General features: G+C 45.1%; 1 protein-coding gene across 1 annotated transcript; it reads left to right on the forward strand.

Moving 5' to 3' along the window:
• Positions 1-14,010: 14,010 nt before the first annotated feature.
• Positions 14,011-19,118, forward strand: SLC7A3 (solute carrier family 7 member 3). The gene is given in 12 exon segments (XM_033200922.1): positions 14,011-14,399; positions 15,044-15,202; positions 15,416-15,593; positions 16,126-16,238; positions 16,362-16,584; positions 16,757-16,896; positions 16,996-17,098; positions 17,661-17,689; positions 17,692-17,826; positions 18,008-18,174; positions 18,520-18,628; positions 18,755-19,118. Coding segments are annotated over 12 exon segments (1,857 nt in total). The 5' UTR covers positions 14,011-14,029; the 3' UTR covers positions 18,886-19,118.
• Positions 19,119-19,324: the final 206 nt, after the last annotated feature.

Raw genomic sequence — 19,324 nt, forward strand, 5'->3', positions numbered from 1 at the left:
AGGGTTGATCTTGAGAGCAGTCAGAAATTTCTCTAGAGTGTAGAAAGGGAGTTAATCTAGCTATTCTTATTTGATGAAAAATATGTCTAAGAATATCCAATTTCCCATTCATTGAAGCATTGCTTATCATAGTGAAAATGTGAGAACAACATAAATTTACAATAATAAGGAATAGTTATTTTAGGATACCACAAAAGGATAACACAGTAGATTTTGAAAAATGTTCAATGGCAAGTATTTTAGTTTGCTAGGGCTGCCATAACAAAATAGCACAGACTGAGTGGCTTAAACAACAGAAATTAACTGCTTCACAGTTCTGGAGACTAGAAGTCCAAGATCAAGTATCAGACATGTTGGTTTCTCCTGAGGCCTTTCTTCTTGGCTTGCAAATGGTCTCCTTCTTGCTGTGTCCTCACACGGTCTATTCTCTGTGTGTATGTGTCTCTGGTGTTTCTTTGTATGTTTAAGGTTCCTCTTATAAGGACACCAGTCAGATTGCATTAGAGCTAACCCTAATGGCCTCTTTTTAGTGAATTTTTCAAATTTTAATGCCCTTCCTCTCTTTTATTAATAATTTAAAAATTGTTTTGAGACAGGGTCTTACCCTGTTGCCCAGGTTGGTGTGCAGTGGTGTGATCATGGTTCACTGCAGCCTCCACCACCCAGGCTCAATCTATCCTTCAGCCTCAGCCTCCTGAGTAGCTGGGACTGCAGGTGCCCACTACCATACTTTTAAATTTTTTTGTAGAGCTAGGGTCTCAGTATATTGCCTAGGCTGGTCTCAAACTCCTGGGCTCAAGTGATCCTCCCACCTCGCCTCCCCAAAGTGCTGGAATTACAAGTGTGAGCTACCATGCCTGGCCCCTACTTCTCTTTTAATTACAAGTTCCAACTTGAATTTTGCCCCCATATCTGATCTGAGGCTGTTAGATGCAGCCATGCCACTTCTTGAACACATTGCTGCTTAGAAATTTCTTCCACCAGGCTGGGCACAGTGGCTCATGCTTGTAATCCCAACACTGGATTGCAGGTTGCAGTGAGCTGAGATCTCGTCTCGCCAAGGCGGGATGATTGCTTGAGCCTAGCCAGGAGTTCAAGACCAGCCTGGAAACATGGCAAGACCCTGTCTCTATAAAAAATGGAAAAAAAAATGTCTGGACGTAGTGGTATGTGCTTGTAGTCACAAGCTACTTAGGAGGCTGAGGCAGGAGAATTGCTTGAGCCCAGGAGTTTGAGGCTACAGTAAGGTATGATCCTGCCACTGTACTTCAGCCTGGACAACAGAGCAATATGCTGGCTCAAAAAAATTTTTTTTTCTTCCACCAGATACCCTAGGTCATCACTCTTAAGTTTAGCCTTCCAGAAAGTCCTAAGGCATGGGCACAATGCAGTCAAATTCTTTGCTAAGGCTTAACATGGTGACCTTTGCTCCAGTTCCCAGTAAGTTTCTCATTTCCATCTGAGACCTCGTTTGCTTGCCTTCACTGCCCATATCACTATCAGCATTTTGGTCACAACCACTTAACCAGTCTCTAAGATGTACCAAACTTTTCTTCATCTTCTTGTCTTTCTCTGAGCCCTCCAAACTCTTCCAATCTCTGCCCATTACCCAATTCCAAAGTCACTTCCACATTTTTAGGTATCTTTATAGCAACACTTTACTCTTGGTACCAAAATCTGTATTAGTCAGAGTTATCCAGAGGGATAGAACCAAAAGGATAGATATAGACAGATATAGATATAGATACATAAAGTTTATCTATTAGTTTATATATATAAGTTTATTAGAAAGAATTGGCTCACATGATTGCAAAGGTGAAGTCCCACGACAGGCCATCAGCAAGCTGGGTAATGAGAAAAGCCGGTAGTGTGGCTTAGCTCAAATCTGAGTGCCTCAAAACCTGGGAAACCAACAGTACAGCCCCGAGTCTGAGGCCAAAGGCCTGACAGCCCTCAGGAGGTACTGGTGCAAGTCCCAGACCAAAGGCTGAAATCCTAGAATCTGATGTGCAAGGGCAGGAGGAATAAAAACATCCTGCTCTCAAAGGGAGAGAAAAAGAGGAAACTAAGCAAGCTGAGTATCTCCTTTCTTCCACTTGCTTTGTTTATGCCCCACCAGCCGCTGACTGGATGGTGCCTGCCCACATTGAGGGTGGGTCTTCCTCTCCTAGTCAGCTGACTCACATGCCAATCTTCTCTGGAAACACCCTCACAGACACACCCCAAAACAATGCTTCACCAGCCATCTGGGCAATCTCTCAGTGCAGTCAAGTTGACACCGAATATTGACCATCACAAGTAGCTGATTGTTGAAAGAGCCTGGCACCTCCCTCCGCTGTCTCTTCCTTCCTCTCTTGCTATGCGATGCCTGCTTCCCTTTGCCTTCCACCATGAGTAAAAGCACCCTGAGGCCCTCACCAGAAACAGATGCTGATGTTACACTTCTTGCAGTTTGCAGAACCATAAGTCAAAGAAAACTTTTTTTCTTTATAACTACCCAGCCTCAGGTATTCCTTTACAGCAATGCAAACGAAGTAAGACACCCCTCCTTTGACATCTAATTGCAAATTCCCATCCTGAGAAGATGTTGAAATTAAAGCATCCATATATTGTACTTTAGACTGCTGTTTTTCTCTTTTTATGGGACCAGACTACATAAGATGTCAAAGCAGGAAACTTGTATTGCGATGGTCTGCCAGGTTCACCCTACTATGGTATTATGTCTCACTACATGAGCACACAGTCACCATGGTGACTGTTTCCAGATAGCTTTAGAATGACCTCCATTTCCTACACAGTATGTTTGTGTCTTCTTATTCCTGTCTTTTAGGGGTTCTTTCTTCCCTCACAGCTCTCAGCTTTAAAACGTACATACGTCTGCCCCTTCTTCAGAAGCAGCTGGTTCATCTAACTCGACCACTCCTCCTCAAGTGCCTTTTCTCTTATCTGCAGGTGCTCAGATCATATTGGCTCCCTTCCATGAGGCAAACTTGTAGAATCTGTAATTAAGGAGACATAATCTAGGTGAAGGGCAACATGGTTTTCACCAGAGGGTTAGCATTCCTAATATTAAGAGTTTATTAAAAGGCTAATAAGTAGGCAGATAGATGAGAAATAAGTGAATGAAATCCAATTAAACTTCTAAAAACTTTTTGAGAAGGTTTTATGTCAAAGGTAATTAAAAAGGAAAGAAAATATCCTTTTTCCCCACATAAAGGCAAGCACTTAGTAAGATACCAGATGCTGGCATTGGAAGAGGAATAAAACGATCTCTACATTTGAGAAGGCTGCCTAGTGGGGGGAAAGTATATATATATATATATATATATATATATATTTTTTTTTTTTTTTTTGAGACGGAGTCTCGCTCTGTCGCCCAGGCTGGAGTGCAGTGGCCGGATCTCAGCTCACTGCAAGCTCCGCCTCCCAGGTTTACGCCATTCTCCTGCCTCAGCCTCCGGAGTAGCTGGGACTACAGGCACCCGACACCTCGCCCAGCTAGTTTTTGTATTTTTTTTTTTTTTAGTAGAGACAGGGTTTCACCGTGTTAGCCAGGATGGTCTCGATCTCCTGACCTCGTGATCTGCCCGTCTCGGCCTCCCAAAGTGCTGGGATTACAGGCTTGAGCCACCGCGCCCGGCCTGGGGGGAAAGTATTTAACACAATTATTCTTTAATCTAAGAAGTGCTGTATTAGCCTTATAAACGGAGGAACAAGAACAAGCAAACTACCTTGGAAATGAGAGGAGTCAGGTATACCTTCACATATTTGAGACGGGACTTTGCAGTGGATATTAATGTTTTCGTTTATTTTATTTTTCTTCATGTCAGATAGGTAATGTGTCAATTTCACAGGTTTGAGGGAAGCAGGATGTTAAGGTTTTCATGTTAAGGATTATGTATATACATACTCCCCCCTTTTCTCCTTCTTAGTTTTGAACCAATTGAGATATAAGTCATAAGAGACAAGTAAATAAAGGTCAAAATGTCAGCGTTCGTCCTGATGAAATTATTGGTGGACATGGCTTTAGATCTGTGGCCAAGCAGGCCTTTTAAACACCTTCTGCCCTGAATTAGAGAGACTGACTGACTTAGGTGGGCAAGCTAGGCCACCCTCACAAATCAGAATGCACCCTCTTTGCAGACCGGATGGCTTCAAAAGTGGGAACCAGGAAAAGCTGAGCCACACATTACCCAGTACCTTCTCTCAAATTCATTAGTTAGGTTAGTCAATTTTTTTTCTCTATAGAGCAGTAGTGAGGAGGCAGAAAGAGAAAAAAGAGGTTCACTCTATAACAGCAGACATTTATCTGCTGTGACCTGTGGAGATCTGCCCCTCTCTGTCATATACAATTCTATTGGGACTGTGCATAAGAGTTCCTTACACTCCACTCCTAAGTGCAGAGGTGGGCCCACGACACCGACTTGACTATTCATGGTATCCCATAACCTTGGGGTGGCCACAGGTCTCATGCAGGGCCAGCCAAGGTCATCATATGAAATGTGATAAATGGACAAAGTCACTGGGGTCTAGATAGTCTTTCTTTTGGATCACAAGCTGTAAGGATATACCACATCTATATCACAAGCTGTGATAAGCAATGAGGAATAGGACCTGGAGGAAGGCAGGCTTGATGACAGTGTTTGAACCTTCTTCCTAAAGTGACATTTTTCCTTACACTTACCAGTTATATAAGCCTTGTCTTAGTCCATTTAGTGTTGCTGTAAAGGACTGCCTGAGGTCGAGTAATTTATAAAGAAAAGAGGTTTATTTGGCTTACAATTCTGAAGCCTGGAAAAGTTCAAGATTGGGCATCTGATGAGGGCCTCAGCTGCTTCCACTCATGGCAGAAGGTGAAGGGGAGCTGACATGTGCAGAGATCACATGGGGAGAGAGGAAGCAAGGGGTGCGCCAGCCTGTTTTTAACAACCAGCTCTTGTAGGAACTAACAGAACTAGAACTCACTCACCCCCAAGGGAGGGGCATTAATTTATTATGAGGGATTTGCCCCATGAGCCAAATACCTCCCAGCAGGCCCCATCTCCAATATTGGAGATCAAATTTCAACATGAGATTTGGAGGACAAACTTCCAAACCATAGTAAGCCCATATAGTTCCTTTTTTTTTTTTTTAAGACAGAGTCTCACTCTGTCTTCCAGGCTGGAGTGCGGTGATGCCATCTTGGCTCACTGCAACCTCTGCCTCCTCAGTTGAAGCAATTCTCCCACCTCAGCTGCCCGAGTAGCTGGGACTACAGGCGTGTGCTGCCACGCATGGCTAATGTTTTGTATTTTAGTAGAGACAGGGTTTCACCATGTTGCCCAGGTTAGCCTCGAACTCCTGAGCATAGGCAATCCACCTGCCTTGGCCTCCCAAAGTGCTGGGATTACAAGCATGAGCCAACGTGCCTGGCCCAGTGTAATATAGTCTTGAAACATGAGTTGGCATTTTTTAGGATAGGAAGGAGAAGACATTTCGGGTAAAAGAAAAAGTATGGGCAAAAGCCTGAAGGTTAGAAAGGTTCAGCTGTGGCTACCATTATACCAAACAAAAGAGAGAGAATTGAAAATGAAAGAAAACATCTTATGTGGAATAGTGTTGCAAACACCCATTTTTAATAAAATAATTTAAAAAATAGAAATAAACATTTTCTTCATGTGGTAAGGAGATTTCCAAACCAACAGTCACACTTACTCCCTTTTAAATTGAAAATAAAATAAGGATGTCTGTTATCGTCATTGTTATTTAATATTGTATTGGGTGTTCTGGCTAGTGCAATAAGATTTGAAACAGAAATAAGAGGAATCATTATTAGAAAAGAAGAGACAAAAATACTTGCAGATGATGCAGTTGTATGCCTAAGTGTTCTCCAAATAAGAAAAATATGCAAAACCCCGTAGCAATCTTGTATGTCATAAATAACCAATTAGAAAATATAATAAAAGAGATCCTATGCATGATACTAAGAAATATATACATAACATTTTAAAATAAACTCAGGATCACCTGAGCCTGGGAGGTAGAGGCTTTGGTGAGCCGTGATCATGCCACTGCACTCCAGCCTGGGTGACAGAGTGAGACCTTGTCTCAGACAGAAAAAAAAAAACAACCCACCAGACCCAAAAGTTATAGCCCCAGATATGGATGGATGTGGCTCATAACACGTGGTGAACTGATGTAGCTGATAGATGTTTGCAGTGTGTGCATGTGCTCACTATGTGCATAACTGCGTGGCTTGGTTTAACTGGACACAGTTTTCTGCATTTGCCTATTTCCTGATGATGAAATTGCACATTGCACATAAGCAAAGGCAAAATTCACATTCTGCTCCAATTGTTGACTAATGTATCCATTGCCTTGGAATAAAAACAATCGTTATAGCAGAACTGACTATAAAATAATTGTTTCACTTTGAAAGATTAAATTGCTTGGAGTACTTTATAAAAGTTAAGTCTTGCCTTAACAAATACTAAAACACAGTAAAGTGCCTATTATTTAAAATGTTAAAGGCCGGGCGCGGTGGCTCAAGCCTGTAATCCCAGCACTTTGGGAGGCCGAGACGGGCGGATCACGAGGTCAGGAGATCGAGACCATCCTGGTCTATACGGTGAAACCCCGTCTCTACTAATAAAATACAAAAATCTAACCGGGCGAAGAGGCGGGCGCCTGTAGTCCCAGCTACTCGGGAGGCTGAGGCAGGAGAATGGCGTAAACCCGGGAGGCGGAGCTTGCAGTTAGCCGAGATCGCGCCACTGCACTCCAGCCTGGGCGACAGAGCTAGACTCCGCCTCAAAAAAAAAAAAAAAAAAAAAAAAAGAGTGAGACGGCCGTTCGCGATGGCTCACGCCTGTAATCCTAACACTTTGGGAGGCCGAGGCAAGTGGATCACTTGAGATCAGGAGTTCAAGACTAGCTTGGTCAATGTGGTGAAACCCCGTCTATACTAAAAATACAAAAGTTAGCCTAGGCGTGGTGGCGGGCACCTGTAATCTCAGCTACTCGGGAGGTGGAGGCAGGAGAATCGCTTGAACCCAGGGGCAGAGGTTGCAGTGAGCCAAGATCTCGTGCCACTGCACTCCAGGCTGGGCAACAGAGCGAGATTCTGTCTCAAAACAACAAAAAAAAGAGTGAGGTGGATCCATGAGTACTGATCTGGAAAGCAGTCCAAAATATACTTTTAAGAAAAAAAAGATAAAGGGCAAAAGAATATGTATGCTATGTCATATTTGTATTTTTAAAAGGATTTATGTCTTTGTATTCCATGTATTTTCTTGTATAGGTACAGAATCTGGAAAAAAGAAAAATAAACTGTTAACAGTAGGGATATCAGCTGAGCGCGGTGGCTCACACCTGTAATCCCAGCACTTTGGGAGGCTGAGGTAGGTGAATCACGAGGTCGGGAGTTCAAGACCAGCCTGGCCAAGATGGTAAACCCCCATCTCTACTAAAAATACAAAAATTAGCCAGGCATGGTGGCGGGCGCCTGTAACCCCAGCTACTCAGGAGGCTGAAGCAGAGAATTGCTTGAACCCAGGAGGTGGAGGTTGCAGTGAGCCGAGATCACACCACTGCACTCCAGCCTGGGCGACAGAGAGAGACTCCGTCTCAAAAACAAACCAAACCAAACCAAACCAAACCAAACCAAACAAACAAACAAAAAAACAGTAGGGATATCACTTTGGGTAGGAGGAGATTTTTACTTTTTATTTTATATTCTCTCGCTCTGTCTCATGAACATGCTTTGCACTTGTAATTTTTTTTTTTTTTTTTTTGAGACTATGTCTTGCTCTGTTGCCCAGGCTGGAGAGCAGTTGTGCAATCATAGCTCACTGCAGCCTTGTACTCCCGGGCTCAAAAGATCCTCCTGCCTCAGCCTCTCCAGTAGCTAGGGCTACAGGCACAAGCCACCATGCCCAGCTACTTTTAAACATTTTTTTGTAGAGGTAGGATTTAGCTATGTTGTTCAGGCTGGTCTTGAACTCCTGGCCTCAAGTGATCCTCCTGCCTCAGCCTCCCAAACTGCTGGAATTACAGGTGTGAGCTGCAGCATCTGGCCTGCTTCTATAATTTTTAAGTTAAAAGCTAATTTTAATATACTAAACCTGGAACTGGGACTAAAATAAATAAATAAATACATAAATACATGAATTTAATATGCTAGCATAAATTTAGTCACAGATCAATGGAAAAATAGAAAATCCAGAAATATATGCTAGTATATTTAAGAATTTAATACATGATAAAGTACATATCATCAAAGCCAAAGAAGAATGAGTAATGAATTGTGTTAGGCTGACTGAGTTGTATTTTGGCAAAAATTCAGGTTATGTATGTATATATATTTCACGTTTCATATATCAAAGGAAATTCAAAATGTATTAAGAGTTATGTAGAAAAAGTGGGATATCATCTAGGAAAGTGTGATCATTTCTAAACTTTCAATTTCTTTTTCTTTTTTGAGACAGAGTCTTGCTTTGTTGCTGGAGTGCAGTGGAGTGATCTCAGTTCACTGCAGCCTCGACTTCCCAGGCTCAAGTGATTATCTCATTGTAGCTCACTGAGTAGCTGGGACTACAGTCACGCACCACCATGCCTGGCTAATTTTTGTATTTGTAGTAGAGACAGGGTTTTGCAATGTTGCCCAGCCTAGTCTCAAACTCCTGAGCTCAAGAGATCCACCCACCTTGGCCTCCCAAAGTGCTGGAATTACAGGCATGAGCCACCTTGCCTGGACTCAACTTTAAATTAAAAGAAAATCGCCCGGGCACGGTGTCTCAGGCCTGTAATTCCAGCACTTTGGGAGGCCGAGGCGGGTGGACCATGAGGTCAGGAGGTCGAGACCATCCTGGCTAACACGGTGAAACCCTGTCTCTACTAAAAACACAAAAAAATTAGCCGGGCGTAGTGGCGCCTGTAGTCCCAGCTACTCAGGAGGCTGAGGCAGGAGAATGGCATGAACCCGGGAGGCGGAGCTTGCAGTGGGCCGAGATCGCACCACTGCACTCCAGCCTGGGCGACTGAGCGAGACTGTCTCAAAAAAAAAAGAAAAGAAAAGAAAAGAAAAGAAAAGAAAAGAAAATATATGGATAATTTGAGTAGCATAAGCAATACCCATATTGTTCACCTAGATTCACCAATTTTCAACATCAGTCACATTTTCTCTGTCTCTCTCCACACACATGCACACACACATTTTTTTGCTGAGCCGTTTTCAAGTTTAATACACTTCATCCCTAAATATTTAGCACATATCTCCTAAGAACAAGGACATTCTTTCCTACATAACCTCAATATTGTTATGCACAAAATTAATATTGATACAATATCATTATCTAATATACAGGCCACATTCAATTTCTGCTATAATCCCAGTTGTCTCCTTTATAGCTGTTTTTTTAGAATTCCAATCCAAGTTCTAGCTGGGGACCATGCACTTCATAGTGTCATGACTCTCAGTCTCCTTTAGTGCCTTTAGAACAGTTCTCCTACTTAAAAAAACAAAAAAAACTTTCTTTCTTTTCTGTTTTTTTTTTTTTTTTTTTTTTGAGACAAAGTTTTGCTGTTGTTGTCCAGGCTGGAGTGCAGTGGTGCGATCTCGGCTCACCGCAACCTCTGCCTCCCAGGTTCAAGCGATTCTCCTGCCTCAGCCTCCTGAGTAGCTGGGATTACAGGCAAGCATCATCACGGCCAGCTAATTTTTGTATTTTTGTAGAGACAGAGTTTCTCCATGTTGGTCAGGCTGGTCTCGAACTCCTGACCTCAGGTGATCTGCCCGCCTCGGCCTCCCAAAGTGCTGGGATTACAGGCGTGAGCCACCGCACCCGGCAAAAAATCTTTTAAGACATTTGCAGAGCTCTAGCTAGTTGTCTTTTGTCATGTAGAATGTCTTACAATCTGGGCTTTTCTGGTTACATCCTCACAACTAGTTTCAGGGTTAAACGTTTTTGGCAAAAATATGTCATGGATGATATGTACTTCTCATTGCATCACCTCTGCCGGCGTATAATGTCAGTTTGCCCCATTATTTGTGGTGCTAAACTTGATCACTTAGCTAAGGTGTTTTCCACCAGATTTCTCCATTGTAAAGTTACTGTTGTAGGAAGGATTTTGGCCCCCATGACTTCTTCCCTTGGTGCTTGTTACAGCAGTGAATATGTTTCACTGTATGGAAAATGGGCTTTTGCAGAGGTAATTAAGGTTACCAACTGGCCAGTGCAGTGGCTCACACCTGTAATCCCAGCACTTTGGGAGGCTGAGGCGGGCAGATCACTTAAGGTCAGGAGTTCAATGCCAGCCTGGCCAACATGGTGAAACTCCGTTTCTACTAAAAGTACAAAAATTAGCCGGGTATAGTGGCATATGCCTGTAGTCCCAGCTGCTCAGGAGGCTGAGGCAGGAGGATTGCTTGAACCTGGCAGGCGGAGATTGCAGTGAGCCAAGATCGCACCACTGCACTCCAGCCTGGGTGACAGAGTGAGACTCTGTCTCAAAAACAAAACAAAACAAACAAACAAAAAACAACAAAAAAAACCCCTAATACAGGACCTTTCCCTTTATAATTAAACTATAATCTGTGGGGTGGTACTTTGAGGTCATGTGAATATTTTGCTCCCCAACACCCAGGATCATCTATTGATTATCCTTGCCTGAATCAGTTATCACTTTGGTGCAAAATGGAGGTTTTCTTTTTTTTTTCCCTCACCTGAATTACATTTTATTTATTTATTTTATTTTCGGCTTTATTGAAGTATAGTTGTAAATAAAAATTGTATATTTTTAAAAATGTACAACATGATGTTTTGATATATATATAGTGGAATGAGCCTCATAATGAGGCTAATTAACATATCCCTCACCTCACGTAATTACTATTTTTTGATGTGGTGAGAACATTTACGATCTACTCTTAGCAAATTTCAAGTATGTACAGGAATATACAATACTATTAACTGTATCAAGCATAATACAGCGTTATTAACTATAGTGACCATGTTGCACGTTAGATCCCCAGAACTTATTCATCTTGCATAACTGAAATTCTACATCCTTTAACCAACATCTAGGCAAATTTACAGAGATAAAAAGTTGATTTGTGGTTGCCTAGGGATAGGGTGAGGGGATTGGGAGAAAATGGGGAGTGTCTGGGAATGGGTACAGGGTTTCTTTTTGGAACGATGAAATGTTCTAAAACTGATTGTAGTGATGGATACACAACTCTGTGACTGTGTACTAAATCCTATTGAATTGTACTCTTTAAAAGAGTAGATTTTACGGCATTTGGATTTTATCTCTGTGATACTGTGATTTATAATCAATCTCATAATCTAATCAATCACCTAACCTAAGCAACCAGATCATATACACTAATATAACGTTCCAAATATGTATCAAGTTTTTCTTGAGTACTTTCCACGTGCCAGGCAGGAAGACTTGACTTCATAATCTCATCTAAGCATCACAACAACCTTGTGAAATATGTATATTATATCCAGAAACTGAGGCTCAGGGATGTTAGGTAATCCACAGTGGCCGAGCTGTGAGTTTAACCTAGGTACAATTCCAAACACAGCACTCCTAACCTCTATGTAATAATGTTTCAGTTGTATAGTGTGTGTTTTCTTTCCCTAGTTAGATTAAGACTAGGAGGGCAAGGATTTTATTTTGTGTTTCCTTCATGGTCTCGTCATTGCTGTACTTGCTACTATACCTAGTGCTCAATAAATACTTAATGAATGCCAAATGGAGCTGCAGCTAGTTGAAAATACCAATTCTTTCAAAAAGGATTTAGATTTTAGATTCATGGGTAATATATTCATCATGGATCATTAAAAGAAGCAAGGATATTGAGTCCATTCTTAATCCCCAAGATGTCTTGGTGGAGCAGGGACCACACTTTCACAACCTTTGGTGCTTTCTTATGAGTAAGAATTGATTGAGTCAGATGGATTATGGATCTGACCCAATGTGATCATTCTTAGATTCTTCGGGTCCTTTTCTGTTTCCTAGTATCTCCTAGCCTAAACGGGCCTACCTTGCTGCTGGTGCCTCTCCCTGTTTGTCTTTCTTTGCAGCCACATCCCTCTTCTTGTGCATTTGAGTAAGATATGGTGCCTGTGGGAGGCAGGCATTGAAGTCCAACAGGCCAGGTTTTATCAAAGGTGGTCAACAATAATTATGGTGTGGTGTCAAGCAAGTTGTGCCTCTGAGCCTCAGCTTACACATCAGTAAAATGGAACTAAACAAGCTTCCTCCTCCAAGATGTCAGTATTGTCAGAATTTCACATTTAACAGTTTAATATTTATAGGCAGCTGGAGACACATTATAGAGAGATTGGGGTCTATAAATCAATCTAGACGGGATTAATTATCTGTATACAGGTGGCTTGAAATCATCTTTCATTTTTCTACTGCCTGCATTAGAAACACCCACAGTTGAGCGTGAGAGCTGAGGGGTGGGGGTCAGATTTGTAGACAAGCAAGCTAAGGAAGGAAGACTGAGAGTGAGGTGGAGACTCTCCTGCTGTGTTCCGCTTCACTCCTGACACACACATGCACACACGCACCCAACTCCCCCCATCACACCCCATCTACCTTCCTCATTCCTGCCCAGAATCACTGGTCCTAACAAGGCACAGAGGTGGAAAATCCCATGGGTTCTTTGGCCAGGAAGCCTCTTATTGTCCTGTTCTGACGACCAGCGAGGCAAATGGGAAAAGACTGCCCTCCCCCTTTTCTCGCTCCCCGGCACGTCAGGCTTGCTAGTGAGGATGGGACGCAGTCTCAGGCCCCACGCAATCCTTTCGCAAAGCCAAGAAGTGTGTGTGTTTTTTGTGTGTGTGTGTGTGTATTGTGTGTAGGGTGGAGGATTGGGGGTGGGATCCCATGACGTTACCGGCTCCGCCTCCCGGTGTATATAAGGGGCGCTTGGCGCGCAACGACCCCAAGCCGCAGCTTTGAAGCCTGAGCGGCCGAACTCGGCAGCTCCAACCCAACTCAGCTTAACTCCGCCTCACCGAGCCCAATCCAACGCTCTCTGCTCCCTAGGTTTGCAACAGCTCTGTGGTAAGCGTTGGGGACCCACACGTGTGTCGGAGGGGGGACGGCGAGGGTCCGGGCGTACCTGGGATTCTCAGGGAACCATGGCATGCAGTTGCATCAACGGGGCCGTGACCTGTTGCTGGCGAGACCCCCACCCCGGAGTTAGGGCTCCCGTCTCCACCCCAGCTCCAAACCATTCCTAGATGGGTACAGGAAAATCTGGGACCTGAGTCGGGGGGCATCGGGTGGACCCCTTCCTCTCTGCTGAGAGGAGAGTGCAAGCAATCTCGGGCTGCCCTGGGGCCCCTTTCGGGGCGCATCTCCAAATCTTTAGAGGTCGAAGCCCCGCCTCGCTGTTGATGCTTGCCGGTCAGCCTAGCAGGGCTTGGGAGGAAGTAGGGGAACATTTGCTTACTCCCCTGGGCGACGGCTGCGCTAGTTGAGCAGTGTGGGCTTGGTAAGGAGGAATGGAATGAGTCGGTGCTCACTTTTAATCTGCAGCAAGGTTGGTCCCCTCTCCCTCTGGGGGCTGTGTCTGTTTGAAGCCCCATGGGCAAGCCCCTGGGACCTGCTCTGTTTAATTCCCAAATAGCCACAGGCCAAGGAACTGACACATTAGGTTTCAGGATTCCTGGTTGAGATTAGGATAAACCTAACAGTTCCTGGCAAGAGAAAGAGACCTAATATTGATTGAGCACTTACTAGGCGCCAGCCATTCTACTTCAGGGGGCTTTCATGTGCCATTTCTGAAATTAGCCCCTCCAGAAACCTTGTAAGGTATTGTACTTCCTACTTGTATATGAAGAAACTGAGGTCAGAGGTAAAGTGACTTGCCTCTGTCCCTTCCATATCCCCCTCCCCATTTCCCAATAGCTCCTTTGCTTGGTGGAGTGGGTCTTGTAATTCGCTTTCAGAGTTTAGGGATAATGAGCCCTATTGAAGGGCTTTTGTCTTGTTTTTCACCAGATCATCCTCTTCAATTCCTGCTAGAATGCCGTGGCAAGCATTTCGCAGATTTGGTCAAAAGCTGGTACGCAGACGTACACTGGAGTCAGGCATGGCTGAGACTCGCCTTGCCAGATGTCTAAGCACTCTGGATTTAGTGGCCCTGGGTGTGGGCAGCACATTGGGTGCAGGCGTGTATGTCCTGGCTGGCGAGGTGGCCAAAGATAAAGCAGGGCCATCCATTGTGATCTGCTTTTTGGTGGCTGCCCTGTCTTCTGTGTTGGCTGGGCTGTGCTATGCAGAGTTTGGTGCCCGGGTTCCCCGTTCTGGTTCGGCATATCTCTACAGCTATGTCACTGTGGGTGAACTCTGGGCCTTCACCACTGGCTGGAACCTCATCCTCTCCTATGTCATTGGTGAGATATGGTAGGGGAGGGAGGGAACTGCACAGCCAGCAAAGGGGTTTTGGGTCAGGAAATCTGGGTGGAATGGTGAAGCCTAAGTATTCTTTATATTATTCACAGGCCCTCAATCTCCCTAAATGTGTGGGTTTGTTGTGGGTCTGGGAGGGTTGAAGGTGTGGAGAAATTGCTCATTCTACCCATCTCCGTCCTGGTTTCCTTAATTAAGTCAATGGTTTTGGTTCTTAAAAAGTAAGAATAGGCCGGGTGCAGTGGCTCACGACTATAATCCCAACGCTTTGGGAAGCCGAGGCAGACAGATCACCTGAGGTCAGGAGTTCAAGACCAGCCTGACCAACCTGGTGAAACCATGTCTCTACTAAAAATACAAAAGTTAGCTGGGCAGAGTGGCTTACACCTGCAGTCCCAACTACTCAGGAGGCTGAGGCAGGAGAATCTCTTGAACTTAGGAGGCAGAGGTTGCAGGGAGCAGAGACTATGCCACTGCACTCCATCCTGGGTGACAGAGTGAGACTTGGTCTCAAAACAAAACAAAACAAAACAAAAGTAAGAATAGGTGAAAACGGCAAGGACTTGTGTGAGCCTGGGGTCTGGGAAGAAGGGAACTTGACCACATGTTTCTCCCTCTGCTACACCAGGTACAGCAAGTGTGGCCCGGGCCTGGAGCTCTGCTTTTGACAACCTGATTGGGAACCACATCTCTAAGACTCTGCAGGGATCCATTGCACTGCACGTGCCCCATGTCCTTGCAGAATATCCAGATTTCTTTGCTTTGGGCCTCGTGTTGCTGCTCACCGGTGAGGCAAAGAGCAGGGTATAATGGTGGGGGGGGTTGGGCCAGGAGGGGCTAGGCCCTGGGGCCAGGGATAAGGATGGGGGATGGGCCTGATAAAGGCTTAAGGAAGGTGATAATGGTGGGGAAGAAGAAAAGCTGGAAAGGAACCTAGAAGCAGGGCAACAAGGCTTGGACTGAAGTCTTTCTGGGAGTACTGAATGTATTTCTCCCACAGGATTGTTGGCTCTCGGGGCTAGTGAGTCGGCCCTGGTTACCAAAGTGTTCACAGGCGTGAACCTTTTGGTTCTTGGGTTCGTCATCATCTCTGGCTTCATTAAAGGGGACCTGCACAACTGGAAGCTCACAGAAGAGGACTACAAATTGGCCATGGCTGAACTCAATGACACCTATAGGTTAGATGGTCACTCTTAGGAGCTGCAGAGCTGGGAAAATGAAGGGGAAGAGGGAAATCTGTGCTGAAGGATTCTGGATGGGGATGGGAAAAAATGGGAGGCTGGACTTTGAAGACCTAGCTAGGCCGGGCGCGGTGGCTCAAGCCTGTAATCCCAGCACTTTGGGAGGCCGAGACGGGTGGATCACGAGGTCAGGAGATCGAGACCATCCTGGCTAACACGGTGAAACCCCGTCTCTACTAAAAAAATACAAAAAATTAGCCGGGCGATGTGGCGGGCGCCTGTAGTCCCAGCTACTCGGGAGGCTGAGGCGAGAGAATGGCATAAACCCGGGAGGCGGAGCTTGCAGTGAGCTGAGATCCGGCCACTGCACTCCAGCCTGGGAGACAGAGCGAGACTCCGTCTCAAAAAAAAAAAAATAAATAATAAATAAATAAATAAAAAAGACCTAGCTAACTGGTTTGGCATTAGAGAAAAGATACAGAGTTGGCTGAACACACCCTTACATTCTCCACCCCTTCTTCCACTCTAGCTTGGGCCCTCTAGGCTCTGGAGGATTTGTGCCTTTTGGCTTCGAGGGAATTCTCCGCGGAGCAGCGACCTGTTTCTATGCATTTGTTGGTTTCGACTGTATTGCTACCACTGGTAACACAGTCATTCCATTCTGTTTGGGGCTTGGGCAGTGTGTGCCCAGGTTGTATGCAGACTAGGGGTGGTAGAGGAGTGGGCCTGCTTCCCTGATTTAGAAATTTGCAACCCTTCTTGCAGGAGAAGAAGCCCAGAATCCCCAGCATTCCATCCCGATGGGCATTGTGATCTCGCTGTCTGTCTGCTTTTTGGCATATTTTGGTGTCTCTTCTGCACTCACCCTCATGATGCCTTACTACCAGCTTCAGCCTGAGAGCCCTTTGCCTGAGGCATTTCTCTACATTGGATGGGCTCCTGCCCGCTATGTTGTGGCTGTTGGCTCCCTCTGTGCTCTTTCTACCAGGTCAGTGTCAAATGTTTGTTTTCTTCTGCTGTCAGAGTCTCAGGTTATAGCATTCAGTACCAGAGAATACCCCTAAAAAGGCTGTGAGGGGAAGGTGGAGACCCTTAAACATACAGGCTTGGGAAGAGAGATCCCCGTCAACTCATGCCACCCTGGGCATTCTGCTCTCCAGCCTCCTGGGCTCCATGTTCCCCATGCCTCGGGTGATCTACGCGATGGCAGAGGATGGCCTCCTGTTCCGTGTACTTGCTCGGATCCACACCGGCACACGCACCCCAATCATAGCCACTGTGGTCTCTGGCATTATTGCAGGTAACAGACCCTCTTTCCCTTTCCCTTAGTTGTTTCGCCAACTTCTTTAACTTTGCCACTCCTTTCTCTCATTTCTTGTTTCCTGCCTATTAATTTTAGCATTCATGGCATTCCTCTTCAAACTCACCGATCTTGTGGACCTCATGTCAATTGGGACCCTGCTTGCTTACTCCCTGGTGTCAATTTGTGTTCTCATCCTCAGGTGAGACTCTCTTCCTCTGCACACTGTGATTTGGATTTTATTCTTGGATGAGGAATGATGGGGATCTGCTGCTCCTCTTTCCTCCTCCGCCTTCATTATTCCAACTTTCTTTCTTTTTTTTTTTTTTTTTTTGAGACAGAGTCTTGTTCTGTCACCCAGGCTGGAGTGCAGTGGCGCGATCTCAGATCACTGCAAGTTCCGCCTCCCGGGTTCACGCCATTCTCCTGCCTCAGCCTCCTGAATAGCTGGGATTACAGGCGCCCACCACTGCGCTCAGCTAATTTGTTTTTGTATTTTTAGTAGAGACGGGGTTTCACCGTGTTAGCCAGGATGGTCTTGATCTCCTGACCTCGTGATCCACTCGCCTCGGCCTCCCAAAGTGCTGGGATTACAGGCGTGAGCCACCGCGCCCGGCTATTCCAACTTTCTTTGAGGAATCTGGGTATCTCACCCTGCCAAAAAGAACTTCCCTTAACGGTGATGAGAAAGGTTAAGCTGCCTGGGAGAAGATGGTAAAGTGAGAAAGGTTGTTCTTAATACTGCCATCTTACTTTTGCCTCAGGTATCAGCCTGATCAGGAGACAAAGACTGGGAAGAAGTGGAGTTGCAGGAGGAGCCGATAACTACTGAATCAGAGAAGCTGACCCTATGGGGACTATTTTGCCCATTCAACTCCATCCCCACTTCACTCTCTGGCCAAGTTGTCTATGTTTGTTCCTCATTGCTTGGTGAGCAGTGGAATTTTTCTGGGGTGGCTCTGAGGTCAGCGTTATTGGGTGGAAGCGTGTGGCATTTCGTGGCTGAGGAAGAACTAGAGAGACAGCGACTCTCCTTGGAATGGGGTTTCTAATGTCTTAGCATGTTGGTCTTAAGAGTTGGTTTTGATGTCTTTCAACTTGACCTTTGAAGCTGTCCTGCTGACCGCTGTTTGCCTGGTGCTGGCCCAGTGGTCAGTTCCATTGCTTTCTGGAGACCTGGTGTGGATTGCAGTGGTTGTGCTGCTCCTGCTGCTCATTATTGGGATCACTGTGGTCATCTGGAGACAGCCACAGAGCTCCACTCCCCTTCACTTTAAGGTAAATAAACTCTCTCTTTTTCCCTTGCCAGCCCATCTTGGGAGAATAGTCCAGATATCTTGAGGTCTAATAAAGTTTATAGATATTCTTTAATTGAACATGAAAGGGAAGATATAGGAGGTACCTAGGCCAAAGACTTCTTCTCTGACCCTCTTTAGTTCCTTTCCAGTTCCATTTACCAAACTGCATATTCTTGAAGTCTCATGAGGTATGCTAAATGAGCAGCCACTGAAATGCAGAGGATAAGTAAGAGTTGGATTCGCCCTTTTCTGGCCTACATAGGATAGGGATCTCTTTCTAGGTCACCCTGTGGTATGTACAAAGAAGATTTTACTTTGCTTTCAGGTGCCTGCTTTGCCTCTCCTCCCACTAATGAGCATCTTTGTGAATATTTACCTTATGATGCAGATGACAGCTGGTACCTGGGCCCGATTTGGGGTCTGGATGCTGATTGGTAGGTATCCACTTGGGAAGAGTAGGCTTCTTTGGTGTCCTAGCCCAACTCCTTTCCCTCTTGGTCTCAAGTAGGAGACCTATGAAGCCTTTACACCCCCACCTCACAGCTACCTTTCCCCACTAGGTTTTGCTATCTACTTCGGCTATGGGATCCAGCACAGCATGGAAGAGATTAAGAGTAACCAACCCTCACGCAAGTCTAGAGCCAAAACTGTAGACCTTGATCCCGGCACTCTCTGTGTTCACTCAGTTTGACATCGTCACACCTAAATGCTGTCTGGTCCCCTGCACAATAATGGAGAGTACTCCTGACTCCAGTGACAGCTAGCCCTCCCCTGTGATGTGGTGGTGGATACTAATACAGTTCTGTATGATGTGAAGGATGTGTCTTTGCTATTTCTTGTCTGTTTTAACCCATCTGCTTCTAAATGATGTCTAGCTGCTTACCAACTTTAAAAAATAATATTAAAAGAAAGTAGAAAAATAAACTGTGTCCTGTTTTTTGCTTGCTAAAGATGTAGAGCCTGACTTTTAAGAGTGAAGAGCTCAGAGAAGTGTCCTTTGTGTTTCCTCCAGTTACCACAAAGGCATCTGCTGTGCCGCTGCGGGTGCTTCTTGTTGAATCAGGGTTTGAGGAGGGTGGTGTAAGTAGGTAGCCATCCAGTCCAGTCACACTTAAAGGAATGGTCTTGAG

The sequence above is a fragment of the Trachypithecus francoisi genome, unplaced genomic scaffold (assembly GCF_009764315.1).
Source record: "Trachypithecus francoisi isolate TF-2019V2 unplaced genomic scaffold, Tfra_2.0 Lachesis_group6, whole genome shotgun sequence".
In the NCBI taxonomy this organism is placed as follows: domain Eukaryota; kingdom Metazoa; phylum Chordata; class Mammalia; order Primates; family Cercopithecidae; genus Trachypithecus; species Trachypithecus francoisi.